The following is a 16849-nucleotide window of genomic DNA, read 5'->3' as shown; positions in this document are numbered from 1 at the left end:
AGGAACCACTGTGGGACTTTATCTGGACATTTGCAGCCATTGGAAACTCCAGCAATAGCCCCTGGGACAAAGGGATTATCATTGTGTGGGAGCCCATTGCTTTGGACAACTGCTACAGTAACCAAGAGATATCCACAGGATTGGTAATTATACCAAAAAGACTGGATAATGTTACCCAAAAGGCTTGTTTTCCATATACAAATGGTCCATTACCCTTACTGGCTTAATATTGGTCGTGAACAAATATTGCAATACATTTTTCCAGAGACTGGCAAAAAGGACCTGTTTTTAAGTGTCTATATGTTATTATTTGAAAGACTTTTTTTAACCAATGTGAATAAATTGCATTGTATATATTTTTGGTAACACCTGTCTGTTTTTATATTAGTGCTGTTATATTTTGTGTATTGAAGTTGTTCCCTATATATAGGAGACTGACTATCTCCACCTAACAGCTCCTTAGAAAACCAGCTCTGACTATAGCGCCTGAATATATATGGTTATAGATATATTTTTAAGCAGGGTCACTGGTCTGAGTATCACTGTCTCTCTCTTATGGAGGATCTCAGAGCCATGTCCTTCCTCTATGGAGGACGGAGCTTAGGATGCGCTGTATGGTTGCACATGTGCAGCAGTGCACAAGGGTCGTAGGTTAGATTACGCCTCTGGCACAACAGAGTCCTAGTGCCGCTGGGTAAGGAGACATCGCAGGGCGCTCTCCATGGATGTGGTAAGGAATGCAGTGGGTGGGGCAGAGGCTGAGGAAATTGTGTGGTTGATAATGAGGGAGTTTTGAGTGGAGGCACAGTGGCTACAAATGTACTCACAAGTACAAGCGGTGTTCACCACATTCTTGATCATTTATGACACCCCAGAGATATCACACATTTAACATTAATGGCCCTTTCTTACAGTATATGTATAATATGGTGCTCGGACTCTGGCCCTCATTCCGAGTTGATCGCTTGCTAGCTACTTTTAGCAGCCGTGCAAACGCATAGTCACCGCCCACGGGCGAGTGTCTTTTCGCTTTGCAAGAGTGCAAACGCCTGTGCAGCCGAGCGGCTACAAACACATTTTCTGCAGAACAAGACCAGTCCTATAGTTACTTATTCTGTGCGATGATTGCTGCGACGTAGGTCCCGGAATTGACGTCAGATACCCGCCCTGCCACGCCTGCGTTTTCCCAAACACTCCCAGAAAACGGTCAGTTGACACCCATAAACTCCCACTTACTGTCGATCTCCTTGCGTTCGGCTGTGCGAATGGAATCGTCGCTAGAATCTGTGTAGAACAACGATGCTCTTTGTACCCGTACGACGCACATGCGCATTGCGGCCCATACGCATGCGCAGATTTGCCATTTTTTTTAAAAGATTGCTACGCAGCGAATAACGGCAGCTAGCGATCAACTCGGGATGAGGGACAAAGCTTATATGCCACAAATCTTTTTACAACAAGATGAGGTTGCCTGTCACTTTTTTATTTTGTTTTGCAGGAGAAATAGGAGACAAAGGAGTGAAAGGAGGCATGGGCCGTCATGGAAAAATTGGCCCCATTGGTTCTAAAGGTATTTAAATACGAGCTTGTACTAGATATGAGGTTTGATTTATCGTCACTGATTCAGTTGTACATTTTATTATGGAAGATATTTATTGAAGTAATTAGCCCATTCATGTAACCAAGTTATTATCCTCTTGATTATAATGGAAGAGTACAATAGAAATCACATTTCTAATACATTTTTATTTCATTGTTTAGGTGAAAAAGGGGATATTGGTGATATGGGTCCTCAAGGTCCTAATGGAGATCCAGGTATATTTCTTCTTTTAATGACATGCTACTCTTGATGCTAGACCAAACATGTTAAACTCGCGGCCCGCAGACTACCCACAACGCATACATTTGCGGCCCAAGTTTTTAAAAACAATGGAATGCAGCCCGCCACAACCAGATTAGTTAGTGTTGGCGCCTGTCTGCTGTGATTGGAGCTTAGCTTTGATTAGGCTGCATTTAGCCGTTCTGCACATGTGCGAGAAGATAGTGATTGAGATGGGGAAATGTCCACGGGGGGAGCTGCTGCACATGCCCGGCTGCCTTTGCAAAGCTCTCTTCCCCCATGCCCTGTAGGTGTGCCCAAATGCCCTGTGTACCCAGCTACCCTACTTGCAGGAGGATTCTTCTGGAATCTAGATAGAAAAATGTCTCTCAATGAAGAAGGTATTTTGAAGGGGGCTGGCACTGGAGGGACAGGGTGCTTATGGCTGAAGGGGACACAAGGAGCAAGATGGGATACCAGGGAGCAAGATGGGATAGCGGGGGGCTGGAAGTGGAACATTTGAATAGCTCACAATGACATGTATTATAGAGGAGAGGGGACCACACAGTGATATATGAGGGGGATCACACAGCTCCCAGTACACACTGATATGTGGTATTATTAATATATAGAGGAGAGGGAACTGAACAGTGATATATGAGGGGGGATCACACAGCTCCCAACACACACTGATATGTGGTATTATTATATAAAGGAGAGGGAACTGCACAGTGATATATGAGGGGGATCACACAGCTCCCAGCACACACTGATATGTGGTATCATTAATATATAGAGGAGAGGGAACTGCACAGTGATGTATGAGGGGGATCACACAGCTCCCAGCTCACACTGATATGTGGTATCATTAATATATAGAGGAGAGGGAACTGCACAGTGATATATGAGGGGGGATCACACAGCTCCCAGCACACACTGATATGTGGTATTATTATATAAAGGAGAGGGAACTGCACAGTGATATATGAGGGGGATCACACAGCTCCCAGCACACACTGATATGTGGTATTATTATATAAAGGAGAGGGAACTGCACAGTGATATATGAGGGGGATCACACAGCTCCCAGCACACACTGATATGTGGTATTATTATATAGAGGAGAGGGAACTGCACAGTGATTTATGAGGGGGATCACACAGCTCCCAGTACACACTGATATGTGGTATTATTAATATATAAAGGAGAGGGAACTGCACAGTGATATGAGGAGGATCACACAGCTCCCAGCACACACCGATATGTGGTATTATTATATAGAGGAGAGGGAACTGCACAGTGATATATGAGGGGGATCACACAGCTCCCAGCTCACACTGATATGTGGTATCATTAATATATAGAGGAGAGAGGACCGCACAGTAATATATGAGGGGGATCACACAGCTCCCAGCACACACTGATATGTGGTATTATTAATATATAGAGGATAGGGGACTGCACAGTGATATATGAGGGGGAATAACACAGCTCTAAGGTCACACTATTAAAGATGTTTTCTTCCCGATACTTGACATCTCTTTGATTATACTTTATTCTTGGTTCTTCTAATAAACCTTTAAAACTTTCATATAAGACTTTTTCTTTTTCTTGCGACCCACACAAGACTTAGACCTTGATTATTCGGCCCAGTTGGGATGTTGAGTTTGACATGTTTGTGCTAGACCATATACAAAGTCAAACAGACAGGATGTGAAGGACAACATTGGCCCGGATGCTGTAATCTGTCTTACTGAACCTTAGCAGGGCTTTATGTAATATCAAAAAGGTAAAATATTTAAGTAGCACATTGGAATACAATTGGCTCATACAAATAGTAAAGCCAACTCTAGCACTACCAGGAACAGTACAGTCCTTTCAGCCCTTATGATACTTACGGCCCTACATACTGCATAAATTGTATATATTTAATGGGTAATAAATAAAAATAATAAAAGAAAAGAAAAAACATCCACTTACCTGTATAATTTACCGCCAGTTGGACTCTTTGTTTACTGCGTTTTTTGTTTTCCTGTCCTAGGAGCAGAGGTGGCTCTATTTGGCCCTATATATGTGGAAGTGGACAGTTTTTCAGTTACACTAATATGGGTGCCATCTATTATGAATGAGGCGCCTATTTATTCTACTGTATTTACCTATTTATTTCCATTAAGTACTATATCTTAAGTGGGTGCTGGGCACTGGCGGCATTTGGTGGACGCTGGGATCATTTGGGGAACACTGGGGTGTAGTAGGTTGACACTGACATGAAACTAGCTAACATTCACAGTACTGGCAATGATACGGCTGTCCATAAATGGCCAACTGGTCTCCAGTTGCCATGGACCTCGTGTAGTACTATACTCTTTCAGTGCATGAAGCGATGCAGCCGCCCAACACAAACCTATTAGGTGGCCTGTGACTGCATTGAGCATCACCGATTGACCACCATGAAGGTAGGTGACAAATTTAGAGGGTGACAATTTCACATTTGCATATCTTTATTAGTCCAATTAATGACTGTTATGGAGTGAGCCATATAGCAATATTGAAAGAACAAAGCATGGTTTCAGTTCCACTGGTGCTAATTCATGGACAGTGGCTAAATTTCTCCGTAGGTGGTGTGCAGTGGTACGGGCCTGAGCGTCTTAGTTCCGATGGAAATTCTGAAAAACCATATTTATGCTCAGAACTTCGGTAATGCGAGCAATGCTGCATCTTTGCATGCCAGCGGTAAATCTGACACATTGTCAGTGGGCGTCTCTGTTTAAAAGACAGCAGTTGCGGCATTAGCGTGTCTTTTCAATTCCACTGCTTACAAGGACACATTGGCAACAGAATTTGTGTCCACCTCTGAATCACACCCATAATGGGGAAAAGGGGATGCAGTCAATATACAGTCAATGCAGTCAATATACCGGCTGTTCAGATTCCGGCGTTCAGGAGACCGATGCTGGAATCTCGACAGACGGAATGTTACTAGCATACAGAATCCCAACACCCACCCGGTATTCCCACTTGGTTGGTGGATCCACGCCACCAACTGAGTGGGAATAGAACCTGTGGAGAGCAAAGCGAGCCACCGGGCCCGATGCGTGATGATCGCAGTGAGCCCATGAGGGGACTCGCTGCCGGGATTCCGACAGACGGGATGTTGCTGTCGGTATAGTGACAGCCAGCATCCTGTCTGCTGGGATATCATATGTATGTATCCCAGGAAAAGGGAGGCATTTTTTGAAAAACAATAATACAAGTCCAGCCTTATGAAAACTAGAGGTAGGTGTCACTGATACACTCTCCTACTCCAACCAGAGAGGCCCTGATTTTAGGTAAAACCATTCGTCTAAGGTTTTACTGAACTCTGTAAATAGTTCTGTATAAAAAATGTCTGCTGAGATAATTGCTAAATTGCAATGGTGACACTAAACACTCGTGCCTCTTGTAGGACTTCCTTGTGAATGTGGTCAGCTGAGGAAAGCTGTTGGAGAGATGGACATCCGTGTGGCACAATTGACCACAGAGTTAAAGTTTGTAAAAAATGGTATGTATTACATTATGCCTCTAGTTCTGTGGCAACTTAGCATGTTTGGTCCTGTGATAAAAAATCAATGGGGGTAATTCTGAGTTGATCGCAGCAGGAACTTTGTTAGCAGTTGGGCAAAACCATGTGCACTGCAGGGGAGGCAGATATAACATGTGCAGAGAGAGTTAGATTTGGGTGTAGTGTGTTCAATCTGCAATCTAAATTGCAGTGTAAAAATAAAGCAGCCAGTATATACTAGAGATGAGCGGGTTCGGTTTCTCTGAATCCGAACCCGCCAGAACTTCATGTTTTTTTTCACGGGTCCGAGCGACTCGGATCTTCCCGCCTTGCTCGGTTAACCCGAGCGCGCCCGAACGTCATCATGACGCTGTCGGATTCTCGCGAGGCTCGGATTCTATCGTGAGACTCGGATTCTATATAAGGAGCCGCGCGTCGCCGCCATTTTCACACGTGCATTGAGATTGATAGGGAGAGGACGTGGCTGGCGTCCTCTCCATTTAGATTATAAGAGACTGAGAGAGATTTACTGGAGCTGACTAGGAGGAGTACTGTTACTGTAGAAGTGTAGAGACTGAGTGGAGAGAGTTTACTAGTGAGGACAGTGCAGTTTACTTTATAATCCGTTCTCTGCCTGAAAAAAGCGATACACAGCACACAGTGACTCAGTCACATACCATATCTGTGTGCACTGCTCAGGCTCAGGCCAGTGTGCTGCATCATCTATTATCTATATATAATATTATATATATCTGTCTGACTGCTCAGCTCACACAGCTTATAATTGTGGGGGAGACTGGGGAGCACTACTGCAGTGCCAGTTATAGGTTATAGCAGGAGCCAGGAGTACATAATATATTATATAGTGAGTGACCACCAGACACACAGTGCAGTTTATTTAATATATCCGTTCTCTGCCTGAAAAAAGCGATACACACAGTGACTCAGTCAGTCACATACCATATCTGTGTGCACTGCTCAGGCTCAGGCCAGTGTGCTGCATCATCTATTATCTATATATAATATTATATATATCTGTCTGACTGCTCAGCTCACACAGCTTATAATTGTGGGGGAGACTGGGGAGCACTACTGCAGTGCCAGTTATAGGTTATAGCAGGAGCCAGGAGTACATAATATATTATATAGTGAGTGACCACCAGACACACAGTGCAGTTTATTTAATATATCCGTTCTCTGCCTGAAAAAAGCGATACACACAGTGACTCAGTCAGTCACATACCATATCTGTGTGCACTGCTCAGGCTCAGGCCAGTGTGCTGCATCATCTATATATATTATATATCTGTCTGACTGCTCAGCTCACACAGCTTATAATTGTGGGGGAGACTGGGGAGCACTACTGCAGTGCCAGTTATAGGTTATAGCAGGAGCCAGGAGTACATAATATTATATTAAAATTAAACAGTGCACACTTTTGCTGCAGGAGTGCCACTGCCAGTGTGACTAGTTACCAGTGACCTGACCACCAGTATATATAATATTAGTAGTATACTATCTCTTTATCAACCAGTCTATATTAGCAGCAGACACAGTACAGTGCGGTAGTTCACGGCTGTGGCTACCTCTGTGTCGGCACTCGGCAGCCCGTCCATAATTGTATATACCACCTAACCGTGGTTTTTTTTTCTTTCTTTATACATACATACTAGTTACGAGTATACTATCTCTTTATCAACCAGTCTATATATTAGCAGCAGACACAGTACAGTGCGGTAGTTCACGGCTGTGGCTACCTCTGTGTCGGCACTCGGCAGCCCGTCCATAATTGTATATACCACCTAACCGTGGTTTTTTTTTCTTTCTTTATACATACATACTAGTTACGAGTATACTATCTCTTTATCAACCAGTCTATATATTAGCAGCAGACACAGTACAGTGCGGTAGTTCACGGCTGTGGCTACCTCTGTGTCGGCACTCGGCAGCCCGTCCATAATTGTATATACCACCTAACCGTGTTTTTTTCTTCTTTCTTTATACATACATACTAGTTACGAGTATACTATCTCTTTATCAACCAGTCTATATATTAGCAGCAGACACAGTACAGTGCGGTAGTTCACGGCTGTGGCTACCTCTGTGTCGGCACTCGGCAGCCCGTCCATAATTGTATATACCACCTAACCGTGGTTTTTTTTTCTTTCTTTATACATACATACTAGTTACGAGTATACTATATCTTTATCAACCAGTCTATATATTAGCAGCAGACACAGTACAGTGCGGTAGTTCACGGCTGTGGCTACCTCTGTGTCGGCACTCGGCAGCCCGTCCATAATTGTATATACCACCTAACCGTGGTTTTTTTTTCTTTCTTTATACATACATACTAGTTACGAGTATACTATCTCTTTATCAACCAGTCTATATATTAGCAGCAGACACAGTACAGTGCGGTAGTTCACGGCTGTGGCTACCTCTGTGTCGGCACTCGGCAGCCCGTCCATAATTGTATATACCACCTAACCGTGGTTTTTTTTTCTTTCTTTATACATACATACTAGTTACGAGTATACTATCTCTTTATCAACCAGTCTATATATTAGCAGCAGACACAGTACAGTGCGGTAGTTCACGGCTGTGGCTACCTCTGTGTCGGCACTCGGCAGCCCGTCCATAATTGTATATACCACCTAACCGTGGTTTTTTTTTCTTTCTTTATACATACATACTAGTTACGAGTATACTATCTCTTTATCAACCAGTCTATATATTAGCAGCAGACACAGTACAGTGCGGTAGTTCACGGCTGTGGCTACCTCTGTGTCGGCACTCGGCAGCCCGTCCATAATTGTATATACCACCTAACCGTGGTTTTTTTTTCTTTCTTTATACATACATACTAGTTACGAGTATACTATCTCTTTATCAACCAGTCTATATATTAGCAGCAGACACAGTACAGTGCGGTAGTTCACGGCTGTGGCTACCTCTGTGTCGGCACTCGGCAGCCCGTCCATAATTGTATATACCACCTAACCGTGGTTTTTTTTTCTTTCTTTATACATACATACTAGTTACGAGTATACTATCTCTTTATCAACCAGTCTATATATTAGCAGCAGACACAGTACAGTGCGGTAGTTCACGGCTGTGGCTACCTCTGTGTCGGCACTCGGCAGCCCGTCCATAATTGTATATACCACCTAACCGTGGTTTTTTTTTCTTTCTTTATACATACATACTAGTTACGAGTATACTATCTCTTTATCAACCAGTCTATATATTAGCAGCAGACACAGTACAGTGCGGTAGTTCACGGCTGTGGCTACCTCTGTGTCGGCACTCGGCAGCCCGTCCATAATTGTATATACCACCTAACCGTGGTTTTTTTTTCTTTCTTTATACATACATACTAGTTACGAGTATACTATCTCTTTATCAACCAGTCTATATATTAGCAGCAGACACAGTACAGTGCGGTAGTTCACGGCTGTGGCTACCTCTGTGTCGGCACTCGGCAGCCCGTCCATAATTGTATATACCACCTAACCGTGGTTTTTTTTTCTTTCTTTATACATACATACTAGTTACGAGTATACTATCTCTTTATCAACCAGTCTATATATTAGCAGCAGACACAGTACAGTGCGGTAGTTCACGGCTGTGGCTACCTCTGTGTCGGCACTCGGCAGCCCGTCCATAATTGTATATACCACCTAACCGTGTTTTTTTCTTCTTTCTTTATACATACATACTAGTTACGAGTATACTATCTCTTTATCAACCAGTCTATATATTAGCAGCAGACACAGTACAGTGCGGTAGTTCACGGCTGTGGCTACCTCTGTGTCGGCACTCGGCAGCCCGTCCATAATTGTATATACCACCTAACCGTGGTTTTTTTTTCTTTCTTTATACATACATACTAGTTACGAGTATACTATATCTTTATCAACCAGTCTATATATTAGCAGCAGACACAGTACAGTGCGGTAGTTCACGGCTGTGGCTACCTCTGTGTCGGCACTCGGCAGCCCGTCCATAATTGTATATACCACCTAACCGTGGTTTTTTTTTCTTTCTTTATACATACATACTAGTTACGAGTATACTATCTCTTTATCAACCAGTCTATATATTAGCAGCAGACACAGTACAGTGCGGTAGTTCACGGCTGTGGCTACCTCTGTGTCGGCACTCGGCAGCCCGTCCATAATTGTATATACCACCTAACCGTGGTTTTTTTTTCTTTCTTTATACATACATACTAGTTACGAGTATACTATCTCTTTATCAACCAGTCTATATATTAGCAGCAGACACAGTACAGTGCGGTAGTTCACGGCTGTGGCTACCTCTGTGTCGGCACTCGGCAGCCCGTCCATAATTGTATATACCACCTAACCGTGGTTTTTTTTTCTTTCTTTATACATACATACTAGTTACGAGTATACTATCTCTTTATCAACCAGTCTATATATTAGCAGCAGACACAGTACAGTGCGGTAGTTCACGGCTGTGGCTACCTCTGTGTCGGCACTCGGCAGCCCGTCCATAATTGTATATACCACCTAACCGTGGTTTTTTTTTCTTTCTTTATACATACATACTAGTTACGAGTATACTATCTCTTTATCAACCAGTCTATATATTAGCAGCAGACACAGTACAGTGCGGTAGTTCACGGCTGTGGCTACCTCTGTGTCGGCACTCGGCAGCCCGTCCATAATTGTATATACCACCTAACCGTGGTTTTTTTTTCTTTCTTTATACATACATACTAGTTACGAGTATACTATCTCTTTATCAACCAGTCTATATATTAGCAGCAGACACAGTACAGTGCGGTAGTTCACGGCTGTGGCTACCTCTGTGTCGGCACTCGGCAGCCCGTCCATAATTGTATATACCACCTAACCGTGGTTTTTTTTTCTTTCTTTATACATACATACTAGTTACGAGTATACTATCTCTTTATCAACCAGTCTATATATTAGCAGCAGACACAGTACAGTGCGGTAGTTCACGGCTGTGGCTACCTCTGTGTCGGCACTCGGCAGCCCGTCCATAATTGTATATACCACCTAACCGTGGTTTTTTTTTCTTTCTTTATACATACATACTAGTTACGAGTATACTATCTCTTTATCAACCAGTCTATATATTAGCAGCAGACACAGTACAGTGCGGTAGTTCACGGCTGTGGCTACCTCTGTGTCGGCACTCGGCAGCCCGTCCATAATTGTATATACCACCTAACCGTGTTTTTTTTTTCTTTCTTTATACATACATACTAGTTACGAGTATACTATCTCTTTATCAACCAGTCTATATATTAGCAGCAGACACAGTACAGTGCGGTAGTTCACGGCTGTGGCTACCTCTGTGTCGGCACTCGGCAGCCCGTCCATAATTGTATATACCACCTAACCGTGGTTTTTTTTTCTTTCTTTATACATACATACTAGTTACGAGTATACTATCTCTTTATCAACCAGTCTATATATTAGCAGCAGACACAGTACAGTGCGGTAGTTCACGGCTGTGGCTACCTCTGTGTCGGCACTCGGCAGCCCGTCCATAATTGTATATACCACCTAACCGTGGTTTTTTTTTCTTTCTTTATACATACATACTAGTTACGAGTATACTATCTCTTTATCAACCAGTCTATATATTAGCAGCAGACACAGTACAGTGCGGTAGTTCACGGCTGTGGCTACCTCTGTGTCGGCACTCGGCAGCCCGTCCATAATTGTATATACCACCTAACCGTGGTTTTTTTTTCTTTCTTTATACATACATACTAGTTACGAGTATACTATCTCTTTATCAACCAGTCTATATATTAGCAGCAGACACAGTACAGTGCGGTAGTTCACGGCTGTGGCTACCTCTGTGTCGGCACTCGGCAGCCCGTCCATAATTGTATATACCACCTAACCGTGGTTTTTTTTTCTTTCTTTATACATACATACTAGTTACGAGTATACTATCTCTTTATCAACCAGTCTATATATTAGCAGCAGACACAGTACAGTGCGGTAGTTCACGGCTGTGGCTACCTCTGTGTCGGCACTCGGCAGCCCGTCCATAATTGTATATACCACCTAACCGTGGTTTTTTTTTCTTTCTTTATACATACATACTAGTTACGAGTATACTATCTCTTTATCAACCAGTCTATATATTAGCAGCAGACACAGTACAGTGCGGTAGTTCACGGCTGTGGCTACCTCTGTGTCGGCACTCGGCAGCCCGTCCATAATTGTATATACCACCTAACCGTGGTTTTTTTTTCTTTCTTTATACATACATACTAGTTACGAGTATACTATCTCTTTATCAACCAGTCTATATATTAGCAGCAGACACAGTACAGTGCGGTAGTTCACGGCTGTGGCTACCTCTGTGTCGGCACTCGGCAGCCCGTCCATAATTGTATATACCACCTAACCGTGGTTTTTTTTTCTTTCTTTATACATACATACTAGTTACGAGTATACTATTTCTTTATCAACCAGTCTATATATTAGCAGCAGACACAGTACAGTGCGGTAGTTCACGGCTGTGGCTACCTCTGTGTCGGCACTCGGCAGCCCGTCCATAATTGTATATACCACCTAACCGTGGTTTTTTTTTCTTTCTTTATACATACATACTAGTTACGAGTATACTATCTCTTTATCAACCAGTCTATATATTAGCAGCAGACACAGTACAGTGCGGTAGTTCACGGCTGTGGCTACCTCTGTGTCGGCACTCGGCAGCCCGTCCATAATTGTATATACCACCTAACCGTGGTTTTTTTTTCTTTCTTTTTTTTCATACATACTAGTTACGAGTATACTATCTCTTTATCAACCAGTCTATATATTAGCAGCAGACACAGTACAGTGCGGTAGTTCACGGCTGTGGCTACCTCTGTGTCGGCACTCGGCAGCCCGTCCATAATTGTATATACCACCTAACCGTGGTTTTTTTTTCTTTCTTTATACATACATACTAGTTACGAGTATACTATCTCTTTATCAACCAGTCTATATATTAGCAGCAGACACAGTACAGTGCGGTAGTTCACGGCTGTGGCTACCTCTGTGTCGGCACTCGGCAGCCCGTCCATAATTGTATACTAGTATCCAATCCATCCATCTCCATTGTTTACCTGAGGTGCCTTTTAGTTGTGCCTATTAAAATATGGAGAACAAAAATGTTGAGGTTCCAAAATTAGGGAAAGATCAAGATCCACTTCCACCTCGTGCTGAAGCTGCTGCCACTAGTCATGGCCGAGACGATGAAATGCCAGCAACGTCGTCTGCCAAGGCCGATGCCCAATGTCATAGTACAGAGCATGTCAAATCCAAAACACCAAATATCAGTAAAAAAAGGACTCCAAAACCTAAAATAAAATTGTCGGAGGAGAAGCGTAAACTTGCCAATATGCCATTTACCACACGGAGTGGCAAGGAACGGCTGAGGCCCTGGCCTATGTTCATGGCTAGTGGTTCAGCTTCACATGAGGATGGAAGCACTCAGCCTCTCGCTAGAAAAATGAAAAGACTCAAGCTGGCAAAAGCAGCACAGCAAAGAACTGTGCATTCTTCGAAATCCCAAATCCACAAGGAGAGTCCAATTGTGTCGGTTGCGATGCCTGACCTTCCCAACACTGGACGTGAAGAGCATGCGCCTTCCACCATTTGCACGCCCCCTGCAAGTTCTGGAAGGAGCACCCGCAGTCCAGTTCCTGATAGTCAGATTGAAGATGTCAGTGTTGAAGTACACCAGGATGAGGAGGATATGGGTGTTGCTGGCGCTGGGGAGGAAATTGACCAGGAGGATTCTGATGGTGAGGTGGTTTGTTTAAGTCAGGCACCCGGGGAGACACCTGTTGTCCGTGGGAGGAATATGGCCGTTGACATGCCAGGTGAAAATACCAAAAAAATCAGCTCTTCGGTGTGGAGGTATTTCACCAGAAATGCGGACAACAGGTGTCAAGCCGTGTGTTCCCTTTGTCAAGCTGTAATAAGTAGGGGTAAGGACGTTAACCACCTCGGAACATCCTCCCTTATACGTCACCTGCAGCGCATTCATAATAAGTCAGTGACAAGTTCAAAAACTTTGGGTGACAGCGGAAGCAGTCCACTGACCAGTAAATCCCTTCCTCTTGTAACCAAGCTCACGCAAACCACCCCACCAACTCCCTCAGTGTCAATTTCCTCCTTCCCCAGGAATGCCAATAGTCCTGCAGGCCATGTCACTGGCAATTCTGACGAGTCCTCTCCTGCCTGGGATTCCTCCGATGCATCCTTGCGTGTAACGCCTACTGCTGCTGGCGCTGCTGTTGTTGCCGCTGGGAGTCGATGGTCATCCCAGAGGGGAAGTCGTAAGCCCACTTGTACTACTTCCAGTAAGCAATTGACTGTTCAACAGTCCTTTGCGAGGAAGATGAAATATCACAGCAGTCATCCTACTGCAAAGCGGATAACTGAGTCCTTGACAACTATGTTGGTGTTAGACGTGCGTCCGGTATCCGCCGTTAGTTCACAGGGAACTAGACAATTTATTGAGGCAGTGTGCCCCCGTTACCAAATACCATCTAGGTTCCACTTCTCTAGGCAGGCGATACCGAGAATGTACACGGACGTCAGAAAAAGACTCACCAGTGTCCTAAAAAATGCAGTTGTACCCAATGTCCACTTAACCACGGACATGTGGACAAGTGGAGCAGGGCAGGGTCAGGACTATATGACTGTGACAGCCCACTGGGTAGATGTATGGACTCCCGCCGCAAGAACAGCAGCGGCGGCACCAGTAGCAGCATCTCGCAAACGCCAACTCTTTCCTAGGCAGGCTACGCTTTGTATCACCGCTTTCCAGAATACGCACACAGCTGAAAACCTCTTACGGCAACTGAGGAAGATCATCGCGGAATGGCTTACCCCAATTGGACTCTCCTGTGGATTTGTGGCATCGGACAACGCCAGCAATATTGTGTGTGCATTAAATATGGGCAAATTCCAGCACGTCCCATGTTTTGCACATACCTTGAATTTGGTGGTGCAGAATTTTTTAAAAAACGACAGGGGCGTGCAAGAGATGCTGTCGGTGGCCAGAAAAATTGCGGGACACTTTCGGCGTACAGGCACCACGTACAGAAGACTGGAGCACCACCAAAAACTACTGAACCTGCCCTGCCATCATCTGAAGCAAGAAGTGGTAACGAGGTGGAATTCAACCCTCTATATGCTTCAGAGGTTGGAGGAGCAGCAAAAGGCCATTCAAGCCTATACAATTGAGCACGATATAGTAGGTGGAATGCACCTGTCTCAAGTGCAGTGGAGAATGATTTCAACGTTGTGCAAGGTTCTGATGCCCTTTGAACTTGCCACACGTGAAGTCAGTTCAGACACTGCCAGCCTGAGTCAGGTCATTCCCCTCATCAGGCTTTTGCAGAAGAAGCTGGAGGCATTGAAGAAGGAGCTAAAAGGGAGCGATTCCGCTAGGCATGTGGGACTTGTGGATGCAGCCCTTAATTCGCTTAACAAGGATTCACGGGTGGTCAATCTGTTGAAATCAGAGCACTACATTTTGGCCACCGTGCTCGATCCTAGATTTAAAGCCTACCTTGGATCTCTCTTTCCGGCAGACACAGGTCTGCTGGGGTTGAAAGACCTGCTGGTGACAAAATTGTCAAGTCAAGCGGAACGCGACCTGTCAACATCTCCTCCTTCACATTCTCCCGCAACTGGGGGTGCGAGGAAAAGGCTCAGAATTCCGAGCCCACCCGCTGGCGGTGATGCAGGGCAGTCTGGAGCGACTGCTGATGCTGACATCTGGTCCGGACTGAAGGACCTGACAACGATTACGGACATGTCGTCTACTGTCACTGCATATGATTCTCTCAACATTGATAGAATGGTGGAGGATTATATGAGTGACCGCATCCAAGTAGGCACGTCACACAGTCCGTACTTATACTGGCAGGAAAAAGAGGCAATTTGGAGGCCCTTGCACAAACTGGCTTTATTCTACCTAAGTTGCCCTCCCACAAGTGTGTACTCCGAAAGAGTGTTTAGTGCCGCCGCTCACCTTGTCAGCAATCGGCGTACGAGGTTACATCCAGAAAATGTGGAGAAGATGATGTTCATTAAAATGAATTATAATCAATTCCTCCGCGGAGACATTGACCAGCAGCAATTGCCTCCACAAAGTACACAGGGAGCTGAGATGGTGGATTCCAGTGGGGACGAATTGATAATCTGTGAGGAGGGGGATGTACACGGTGATATATCGGAGGGTGAAGATGAGGTGGACATCTTGCCTCTGTAGAGCCAGTTTGTGCAAGGAGAGATTAATTGCTTCTTTTTTGGGGGGGGTCCAAACCAACCCGTCATATCAGTCACAGTCGTGTGGCAGACCCTGTCACTGAAATGATGGGTTGGTTAAAGTGTGCATGTCCTGTTTTGTTTATACAACATAAGGGTGGGTGGGAGGGCCCAAGGACAATTCCATCTTGCACCTCTTTTTTCTTTTCTTTTTCTTTGCATCATGTGCTGATTGGGGAGGGTTTTTTGGAAGGGACATCCTGCGTGACACTGCAGTGCCACTCCTAGATGGGCCCGGTGTTTGTGTCGGCCACTAGGGTCGCTAATCTTACTCACACAGTCAGCTACCTCATTGCGCCTCTTTTTTTCTTTGCGTCATGTGCTGTTTGGGGAGGGTTTTTTGGAAGGGACATCCTGCGTGACACTGCAGTGCCACTCCTAGATGGGCCCGGTGTTTGTGTCGGCCACTAGGGTCGCTAATCTTACTCACACAGCTACCTCATTGCGCCTCTTTTTTTCTTTGCGTCATGTGCTGTTTGGGGAGGGTTTTTTGGAAGGGCCATCCTGCGTGACACTGCAGTGCCACTCCTAGATGGGCCCGGTGTTTGTGTCAGCCACTAGGGTCGCTAATCTTACTCACACAGCTACCTCATTGCGCCTCTTTTTTTCTTTGCGTCATGTGCTGTTTGGGGAGGGTTTTTTGGAAGGGACATCCTGCGTGACACTGCAGTGCCACTCCTAGATGGGCCCGGTGTTTGTGTCGGCCACTAGGGTCGCTTATCTTACTCACACAGCGACCTCGGTGCAAATTTTAGGACTAAAAATAATATTGTGAGGTGTGAGGTATTCAGAATAGACTGAAAATGAGTGTAAATTATGGTTTTTGAGGTTAATAATACTTTGGGATCAAAATGACCCCCAAATTCTATGATTTAAGCTGTTTTTTTAGTGTTTTTTGAAAAAAACACCCGAATCCAAAACACACCCGAATCCGACAAAAAAAATTCGGTGAGGTTTTGCCAAAACGCGTTCGAACCCAAAACACGGCCGCGGAACCGAACCCAAAACCAAAACACAAAACCCGAAAAATTTCAGGCGCTCATCTCTAGTATATACCCTGCACAAAAACAAAATAACCCACCCAAATCTAACTCTCTCTGCACATGTTATATCTGCCTCCCCTGCAGTGCACATGGT

The 16849-nt window shown here is 44.6% G+C and overlaps 1 protein-coding gene across 3 annotated transcripts in view; it reads left to right on the top strand.

Annotated features, from left to right (window-relative positions):
* COLEC11 (collectin subfamily member 11) overlaps nt 1-16849 on the top strand; it is a 59020-nt gene that overhangs the window by 40121 nt on the left and 2050 nt on the right. For all 3 annotated transcript variants that reach the window (XM_063919508.1, XM_063919506.1, XM_063919507.1), the window contains exons 4-6: nt 1499-1570; nt 1762-1815; nt 5265-5360. In XM_063919508.1, coding sequence (XP_063775578.1) covers nt 1499-1570; nt 1762-1815; nt 5265-5360 — 222 coding nt within the window. The remainder of the gene's footprint in view (nt 1-1498; nt 1571-1761; nt 1816-5264; nt 5361-16849) is intronic.

Source organism: Pseudophryne corroboree, chromosome 4, assembly GCF_028390025.1.
Source record: "Pseudophryne corroboree isolate aPseCor3 chromosome 4, aPseCor3.hap2, whole genome shotgun sequence".
Lineage (NCBI taxonomy): Eukaryota > Metazoa > Chordata > Amphibia > Anura > Myobatrachidae > Pseudophryne > Pseudophryne corroboree.
Note: the sequence above shows the minus strand (reverse complement) of the source record. Positions and strands in the feature narration are given on the sequence as shown.